General features: G+C 40.5%; 2 protein-coding genes across 2 annotated transcripts in view; one reads left to right on the forward strand and one right to left on the reverse strand.

Moving 5' to 3' along the window:
* LOC144976697 (GPI ethanolamine phosphate transferase 1-like) overlaps positions 1–9,205 on the reverse strand; it is a 41,939-nt gene extending 32,734 nt beyond the window's left edge. Inside the window, exons 1-3 of the mRNA XM_078921044.1 lie at positions 9,071–9,205; positions 3,065–3,307; positions 1,487–1,608 (exon numbers count right to left, since the gene is read on the reverse strand). Coding sequence (XP_078777170.1) covers positions 1,487–1,608; positions 3,065–3,291 — 349 coding nt within the window. The 5' untranslated portion in view covers positions 3,292–3,307; positions 9,071–9,205. The remainder of the gene's footprint in view (positions 1–1,486; positions 1,609–3,064; positions 3,308–9,070) is intronic.
* LOC144976698 (NAD-dependent protein deacylase sirtuin-5, mitochondrial-like) overlaps positions 9,191–10,000 on the forward strand; it is a 26,886-nt gene continuing 26,076 nt past the window's right edge. The window contains exon 1 of the mRNA XM_078921050.1: positions 9,191–9,264. The gene's annotated coding sequence lies outside the window, so the exon portion shown is untranslated. The remainder of the gene's footprint in view (positions 9,265–10,000) is intronic.

Raw genomic sequence — 10,000 nt, forward strand, 5'->3', positions numbered from 1 at the left:
CTATGACTTGAAACAGTTTTAGAATGACCAACAATTGAGTTTAAAAGTTTTTTTAAAATGCGGGAGATTGGTGTGATGGGCGGGAGCCCGGGAGACGAACTAAAAATGCAGGAGTCTCCCGCAATTTCCGGGAGGATTGGCAGCTATGATATATGCATGATGCAATGCACACCCATAGGTTCACTCACAACATTATGCAATGCTAGATCACTGGGCATTGTGATGATCCGTTTAAAAATTAAACATTTTTTCTCTTTGCCGAAGGATGAAAAGGCATCTCATAACACTTTCTGTTATGTCATTACAGTCTGAGCGTTAAACGTAGCCTGAATGTGGATGTGTAGTGTCAGACAAAACTTTATTAATCTATCTTATATAACATGCATTATGCATTTAATTATTCAAAGAGAAAAGAGTGAGACTGACTTCCCTAATTAATCAGTTATTTTTGTCTAAATCAACTACACGGGCCCATAAAAAAAGCAATTAACACGAGTAAGAAGAATGAATGGTGTTTTCAGTGTGAAGTTAGAAAAGAAAATAGGGTTTTTGTCTATTTTAGCATATGTGGCCTATCATCTGAGAAGGATATTATCTCAGGGTCAATCAGATGTCAAAAATTGATACTGAATTCAAAATGACAAGAAATGACAAATATGAGTTTTTGCCACTCAACGTCTATTGTCCTCAATACACAGTGTAAAATTAATTAATTTTCATTTTTTTTTTTTTGGCATAAATTTAATATCTAAGATCTGAACATAATACCATTTTGAGGTGGTGGTCACATACATATATATATACAAAGGATGTGTGGTTTTGCCACCAATTATTCGAGCATTGAAGTATTGTGAAGTCCTTTGTGAATGATGAAACAGCGGACATTTTATGATTTTAATATGTTTCTTTCATAATTTTATTAATACAACCTTTTATATCTATTGACTTGGATGAAGAAAATGACAGCTCTATGAAATGAGGAGCATTATGTACAACTGGATGAAAAGGCTACAGTCACTTATTACATTCATTACATTCGTTTTGCATTTGGGTTGCATGAATGATGATGTGACTAAAGTGATTCGTGGTGTTGGAAGATGACTAGAAGACAAGAATCTCAAGTAAATAATATTTTTCAAAACCTATGGAAACAAAAGGTGCAATACTCAATTTCAGCTAGCTATATTTGTTTTGATATTGATAAATAATGCATATACAGACATTTGACATTTTAATATTAATATGGGCAATCTCTAAAAAGGATGCGTTTGATGATCTTGTGTGTCAGTCATTTGTGATGGTGAAAACAGTACAAAAATATTTCAAAATATGGACATCATGTTTACATTATAACGCATAGAACCAATCATGTAAATTTCTTATCAAAATTTTGTCTCTGTGAACGTAACACTGAAATGGCTTTTCCTAGCATCCCTTACAACATGCAGACATTTGAGCGCAACCTCAGAATTCTATCAAATGTTACCTTTAGCAACAGCGCTAACATCTTCATAAAATCCTGCAATGAGAGCAACATGTCCAGGACGCGACTCGGTGGGGACTCGAGTGTGTGAGACACCCCAAACCCCTTCTTTTTCCATTATGTTCCTGAAAGTAAAAATTGGGGGGAAAAGGCATAATGAAATACAAAACTCTGAAATTATGCATAAGACTAAAGTCAGACAAAATAAATAGATGTACAAGATAAGTAGTCCTTCAGAGTCATTATGCCCATGGAGCCAGAGTTTATCTTGGGTTATATAGTGTGAAACAGAAAACAGTAATTGCTTGCTACCCTTTGATTAGGATGCTAGTCTATTGCGAAGTACTTTCCACCTCATCTAACAGACCCAGCTACCCATTCACTGCTTGGTGGACAGGTTGGAATCAGAAAAAATCTCGACTGCACCCAGGATCGATCTCTGTCCATTTTATTGTGAAGACAGTGCTCTACCAACTGAGCTATCGGAACCCCCAAAACAAGATAAAATCGATCCAAATTTTCCGTTATTTTTCAACCAGGCCAATCGATCAAATATCAGATTGGCTGCAAACATTGTGGTGATCATAACTATCCTATTCTTTCTGCCATTGTCCCTCTTCATAAACTCTCACCCACCCATCAGTCACAACTTAGTGGTACAGCTTCGCACATTTTATTCTTTGTAATCCTTTACTTCTACTCTCATTCTGTTTCTATAGATGCAACCAAGAAAGCATAATAGCAGCCTGAATGATTTTGGTTTTTTGATTTTCTTCTCTGATATAATTATAACCTTAAAAAAAACATAATTCATTGATTTTCCAACATTCACAGCAATGCAAGAGAAAAGACTGCACAATGTCTTTGTAATGCATTTTAGTCATGTCAAATGTTGATAGTTCTGATTCTCATCATCTAAATTTCTCTTTTAAAAAGCAATCCTTCTGATATTCTAACTTGAATGTTCTGCACTGCAAGATTTATCTTCAATGACTACAGTCCCCATAGCAGCATAACAGACATGGTCACACAGCTTGAATGGACTCCCTTACAAGACAAGCGGAAAGAAGAATGACAAACTCTCATGTTCAAAATACAAACAATATGACGGCCATCCCATCAGAACAACTAGACATACAACCAAATTCACCCTTTCATAGAAAAACCCACTCAAAAACACAAAACACCAATCTTCAAACTTAAACTTAAAAAATCATTTGCACCCCGCACTATTAAAGACTGGAACACTCTTCCCAAATCATATATGAACACGACAGATTTAGAAACATTCCAACGTAGATTATCAAAATTCTTCAGCCCAAACACCAACAATGGTTGTCACATTCAACAGCTCTCTCTGCCCTAAGATAGAAATACTCAGAATTGAGTCGACCTCAAGTAATATTCAGATTCAGATCCCCTCTATCACCTGGAATGGTGTGCCTTAGGTAGAAAATGATAATTAGCTATATTATAAACTACATTCTAGAACCTCTGCTTTTCTTCTAAAACATTATTTTTTAATGGATGCATGTAGCAAAAGTTAAAAAAGAAATTAAATAATCAAATTCAAACAATCACCTTAGAAAAGGAGCTTTATGTTCACCGTTCCCATCTGGTTCATAAAATTTGTCAGCTCGAAGTCCATCTGCCACAAAAAGAAAAAGTCGTTTGGCTGGTGGATTGCCAGACGTTTCTACTGGAGTCATGCCATGAACTAGAGGCGTGGTGAAGTAGATGTCAAAGATGGAGTAGAACAATACAAGGTGGATGATGATGCCAGCAATAATCAGCTGCCATACTTGCATTGCGACTTCATAAACTCTAAAATCATGGAGGATGAGTTGGGGTGAAAAAAAAAATAGACATTTAAAAACAAATGTAAAAATCAAATTATTCTCAGTGAATAAGAATTATTCCATAATGCAAACATAGGATTACAATGCAGTCTGGACTTTTTTAAATCTGTGTCGAAATCAACAATATTTCCGATACATTAATTTGACCTTATTCTCTCAAGCATTGTCCAGTACAAAAGAAATTCCTGTCTCCTAATCCTCCTCCTCGTTGCTCTTCTTCTGCTTCGTTTTGTTGTAGTTGTTGTTGTTCTTCTTCTTCTTATAGCTGTGATGACCCAGAATTTAATCACCTGGTACCAGGGTGCAAGCAGCGAATCGTAGGAATTGGCAACTTGTTTTGTGACTCAGTGGATCGTAGAAATCAGCCAGAATTCTTTTTTTAGAACTAGAAACAAGAACTATTTGAAGGGAACAATAATACAAAAATATTCCAATTTCTTTTTAATTATTTAGTTAAAACACTATGCCTTAAAAGAATTTTGGTTACATATTATTATAACTTATAATATAATCAAATATAATGTGGGTCTCCTCGATGTGACATGACATGACATTCATATGTCGAGCTGAAAAGATTGATCTGTGGCGACCAGTTCTGTCGGTGCTTCGCACGAACATTTGTCTTACATTTTAAGCACTACGACGCACTTCTATTGTATTCAATGTTTACTTCCGGTTTTTTAGTCTTGTACGGTTCGTCCTCTGATCCATACAATCAATCCAAGTTCTATCCACTATTAAACGTTAGCAATAATCTATACACGGATTTTGTTATTACTTTATTGTATCATTACTGACTATTTCTACATTGGTGACCCCGACGCGAATACGTAAAATGGCTCAACCAGATCTCTCACAACAAGTTGCGAATTTGACAGGCCAACTACAGGCTCTTGCTGCTTCCACCAACTTCCGTGAACAACAAATCAACTCTGTCTCCATCAAGCTCCCGGAATTCTGGACTAAATCACCGGAGGTTTGGTTCGCAAGAGTGGAGGCACAGTTCAACACCAAGAAAATTACTCAGGATCAGACAAGGTACGACTATGTTGTCAGTTCTCTTGACATAAATACTGCAGAAGAAATTCAGTCACTGCTAGTAAACCCACCACATCTTGATAAATATGGCAGCTTAAAAAAAGCTTTGATCAAGACCTTCGGCAAATCCCAGACCTAGAAAGACACAGAACTCCTTAATCTTAATGGTCTTGGTGACAAAAGCCCAACTGCTCTACTGCGCAAGATAAATGCACTAAATGATGACCCTGTCACTCTGAAACGTGCATTGTTTCTCATGAACCTTCCCCCGGACATTCGAGGCATTTTAGCCGGGCACAATCTTACAGACACAGAAGAATTGGCTGAGGCAGCTGACATAATCTGGGAGACACGCATGTCCGGTGTGCAACATATTTCCTCATCACCATTCCTGACTTACCCTCAGCAGGATGTAACAACCACACGACCACAGTCAGAGGAGACTGTTGCTGCAATTAAGACAGTCCGCCAACGTGGACAGCCTCTTCAACATAGCATGCCCAACTCTATTTGCTATTATCATCAACGATTTGGACCAGACGCCCGTCGCTGCCAAGATGGTTGTAAATTTTCCAGTTTACTCAAACTCAAAGGAAACAAACAAAACTTGCCTTCTTCGGGAAACGCTTCGGCTGGTCGATGAACGTGGAATCGGTCAGCAATTCAAATTCAAACACGTTTTCCATTTATGATAGACGTTTGGGACAATCTTTCTTGATCGATACTGGTGCTGATGTTTCTGTATTCCCCGCCTCAACTCAAGACCGCAGAACATTAACACCTTCTATTACACTCTCTGCTGCAAACGGAACATCAATCAAAACCTGGGGTAAACGCACCATCACTTTAGAAATAAAATCTAATCAAGTCCTCAATCACGAATTTTACCTGGCAGATGTGACACGTCCCATCCTGGGTGTGGATTTCTTTGTTTCTAACGCCCTGATAATTGATCTAAAAGGAAAACGACTCTTGTCTATGGACAACATTTCTGTTCCACTTAAATATACTAATTCACCCATAAGCCTTGCCGGCCTCTCAGTGCACCCAAGTACTGCATACTCTGACCTCCTTCAACAGTTTCCAGACCTTTTCATTCCCCAGTTTAACTCATCTCGCAACAAACACGGCGTGGAGCATCACATAATCACCAATGGGCCGCCCGTCCACGCTCGAGCGCGCCGTCTCAATCCAGAAAAACTGACTGCAGCAAAGGCTGAATTCTTCAAGATGGAGCAGATGGGAATCATCCGTCGCTCTAAATCAGCATGGGCATCCCCTCTACATGTAGTTTCCAAATCGGATGGCCAACTGAGGCCTTGCGGTGACTACAGACACCTCAATGTTGTGACCAAAGATGATCGGTATCCTCTACCTCATATTCACGACTTCAATAGCCGCCTTTCTGGATGCAACACCTTTTCCAAGATCGACCTGATTAGGGGCTATAATCAAATTCCCATGGCAGAGTCGTCAATTCCAAAAACAGCAATCATTACGCCATTTGGGTTGTGGGAATTCGTGCGGATGCCACTTGGCTTGAAGAACGCTGCCCAAGCATTTCAAAGAGTCATGGATGGCATTTTGAGAGACATACCTTTCGCTTTCGTGTATGTTGACGACATTTTGGTTGCCAGTCATTCACATAAAGAACATATTATTGAACACTTACGGGAACTTTTTCAACTCCTCTCTACAAACGGACTTGCGATCAACAAGGCGAAATGCGTTTTCGGTGTTAGCGAGTTGGATTTTCTTGGCCACCGTGTGACTGCTGAAGGGATTCTTCCACTACCGGACAGGGTGGCCTCTCTACGTGACAGTGCCCCTCCCACTGACCGTGCTGGCCTTCAGCGATTCCTTGGCTTGCTAAACTATTACCACAGATTTATCCCACACGTGGCAGACTTCCTTGCCCCACTACATTCTCAGGCAAGTGGCAAAGGACAATCCATCGTGTGGTCTGATGACTGCAATACGGCGTTTGAAAAGGCCAAGGAGGCTTTGAAACACGCTGTTCTCCTTCACCTACCAAATGCCCCAACAAGTCTTACAGTTGACGCTTCCAACTCAGCTGTCGGTGCACAACTTGAACAAAAGCAAGGTCATAACTGGGTCCCGCTTGCCTTCTTTTCTAGGAAGCTCTCAGCCACAGAAAAAAAATACAGTGCGTTTGACCGCGAACTGCTCGCCGCTTACAGCGCTGTCAAACACTTCAGGCATTTCCTGGAGGGTAGGGCATTTACATTATTCACAGACCACAAACCACTTGTCTCCGCTCTCATCAGTCAAACTGACCGCTCGCCTTGACAAACAAGACACTTGTCTTACATCGCCGAATTCACCACTGATATTCAGCATATCAGAGGTCAATTTAACGTGGTAGCTGATGCCTTCTCGCGTTTTAATATTATGACGCCCACAGACTCAGGCATCTGTTCCATTACTGATTTCACTAAACTTGCATATGACCAGGTTCACTCACAGGAAATGGAATCTTATCGCAAATCTACCACAGGTCTTACACTTGAGAACATTCCATTTGGTTCATCCACAGTCTTGTGTGACACTTCAACAGGCGCAACACGCCCCATTCTTCCAACGTCATGGACTCGACAAATTTTTGACCAGATTCACGGTCTCTCCCACGGCGGCGCACGGCCCACACAACACGCCATCAGTCAACGTTTCGTTTGGCATGGGATGAAAAGAGACATACGTAAATGGTGTAAAGAGTGTCATCATTGTCAATCTTCCAAAGTGCATAGGCACACCCGAGCACCACTTGTCGACCGGCCACTACCAACGAATCGATTTAGTAGCCTCCATGTTGATCTCGTTGGACCACTACCCATCAGCCAAGGTATGACTTACTTGTTTACAGTCATCGATCGCTTCACGAGGTGGCCAGAGGCAATTCCTCTTCCAGATGCTCATGCTTCTACCTGTGCTCAAGCTTTGATACACCATTGGATTTCCCGATTTGGTGTTCCTGAAAACATTACTTCCGACTGTGGCGCACAATCCACATCGGCACTTTGGACAGAGTGCAACAGGTGTTTGGGCATCAACGTCAACCGAACAACCGCATATCACCCTCAAGCAAATGGGATGATTGAACGATTCCATCGCCAACTGAAGGCAGCACTGAAAGCCCGGACCACAGGCACTAACTGGTATTCGGAGATACCCATTGTGTTGCTGGGGATTCGTACATCCTGGCGAGAGGACTCTGGCTGTTCCCCCGCTGATTTAGTCTACGGTTCAACCCTTCGTCTTCCAGGAGAGTTTTTGTCGTCGACTGGTCCTGAAACATCTACACCAAAGTCAGAATTCGTTCAGTGGCTACAAAACACAATACGTTCCATGAAACCACCACCCCCCAAGTTTCACGGCCAACAGTCCACATATGTGCCATCCAACCTGGCATCTACTGGTTACGTTTATGTGAGAATTGATTCGCACAGACATCCGCTCCAGCGTCCATATGACGGCCCTTATCGGATTATTGACAAAAGGGACAAATATTTCATTTTGGACATGATAGGTCGCTCTGAAAAGATTTCCATCGATCGACTAAAAACTGCACACCTCTCACACTCAGACACTAACATCAGCAACACAACAGCCAACCCAAAACCATTGACATTACCTCATTCAGATGACACGCAACTGAAACACGTGAATTCAACCCCTGTCACGGGACACCTGGCGACAACAAGTCGATCAGGTCGAGAATCTCGGCTACCACCAAGATTCCGCTGAACAACTGTTGCGCCCCGCTGGGGGAGGGGTAGTGTGGCGACCAGTTCTGTCGGTGCTTCGCACGAACATTTGTCTTACATTTTAAGCACTACGGTGCACTTCTATTGTATTCAATGTTTACTTCCGGTTTTTTAGTCTTGTACGGTTCGTCCTCTGATCCATACAATCAATCCAAGTTCTATCCACTATTAAACGTTAGCAATAATCTATACACGGATTTTGTTATTACTTTATTGTATCATTACTATTTTTACAGATCCTTCCTAAGACCCGATGTCTTTGAATATCACAGACCCGTTGTTTTTGTCAACTGATGTCAAATTCATGTTAAATGTTAGACGTCTATGTTTCAGTTTGGTTGCAAAATGATTCCTTCTTTCAGTCTTTTAACAAGAAAATAGGTTGTCCGCTGATTCATCAATTTTTAAAATGCTTGCTCTGAAAACATCAGAGGAATTTTCGATTTTGAGATGTTTCTCCCCTCTCATTTTCTTTTTTGCTCAAGCATCAACATGACTATCGGGCTCGGTGCTTGTCGCCGTGCACTTATTCTTTGCATGATGTCTGAGTCTGATAACCAAATTCCTTATGGGCTTACTCATTATTCATTAGTAATGGAAATCTCAAAAAAGACACAAAATACTGTCCATGACAACAATGTTAAACTAGGCCCATAAGTATAAGTGGGTTAGGATGTCAGACCTGCATATATTTACGTGCCGGTGCCAGTATTCAATCGGGATAGCGAGTGAGTGAGTCATAGTCATACCACAAGACCACATAACCGCACGAGTAAACCAGAGTGACAAATTTAGAGCCGATAGCCGATATTTAGCAAAGGTGTAAGCATTCAAAGCGCTTGAAACAATTACACATAGGCTATGTAAATAAGATAATTTAAATAATGAAGTAACAACTTGCTTACCGAAGTCAAGGAAGAATCATAGAAAGCCGAGGCAGACTAGCAGACGCAAAACATTTTCGTTAGATTTATCTCCCTTGCCCGATGTCATTTCCGTAAAGGAAAGAAGTGAGTCGTAACTTCATTGTGATATAATTTCTATCTTATACCATTGGCATAGAAGGGTCAATTTCAACATGCACTTTCAAATATAATATGTAAGTAGACGGTCGATGTCCTAAATCAGCAAAAGCTTTTTTACTTTTTTACAAACAGACTTGTGCATTGTGCAAGTAACCTATAACAAGTATAAAAATCTTTACATGGGAAATAAAGGTGAAATTGCACATGAAAGCACCGAGTTGTGAAAAAAAAAATAATATATAGACTCCATATATAGTATATAGGCTTATCATCAAACTTTATTTAAATCGATACTCACATTAAAGAACCAACTTGTGCGGCTATGTGGTCTAGTGGTATGACACTCGCTTTCGGATCGGAAGGTCCTGGGTTCGAGCCTCGCGCTCGGCGCATAGTTGAGTCCTTGGAAAAGGCTCTTCACACACATTCTCTCACCGTACTCAGGTGTAAAACGAGTACCTGGCCGTTAACAGCGTTGTCTTTGTCCGAAAAATTGTAATATTGCCCAACAGGCGTCATGTCCCGTCCTACATGTTAAATGTTGCTGCTAACCAGGGACCCCTTGTAACGCGCTTTGAGCACATTTTAGTGGATATTGCGCTATATAAAGCTCAATTTTTTAAAATTCTTTTTTAAAAACTTTCTAGAGAGTCATATTATGCAATCGAATAAATTATACCCCTATCTTTTGCCCTATATCATGTGTTAGGTATTCAACTCACAGAGTCAGAGGCAGAAAAAGGCGGGATTCCACCGACGTGTACTATTGGTCTGAAAACCCTAATTTTTAGTGTTGTAGTTGTAGTTGTT

Source organism: Berghia stephanieae, chromosome 7, assembly GCF_034508935.2.
Source record: "Berghia stephanieae isolate SIO BIC M18660-M18661 chromosome 7, UCSD_Bste_1.3, whole genome shotgun sequence".
Classification (NCBI taxonomy): domain Eukaryota; kingdom Metazoa; phylum Mollusca; class Gastropoda; order Nudibranchia; family Aeolidiidae; genus Berghia; species Berghia stephanieae.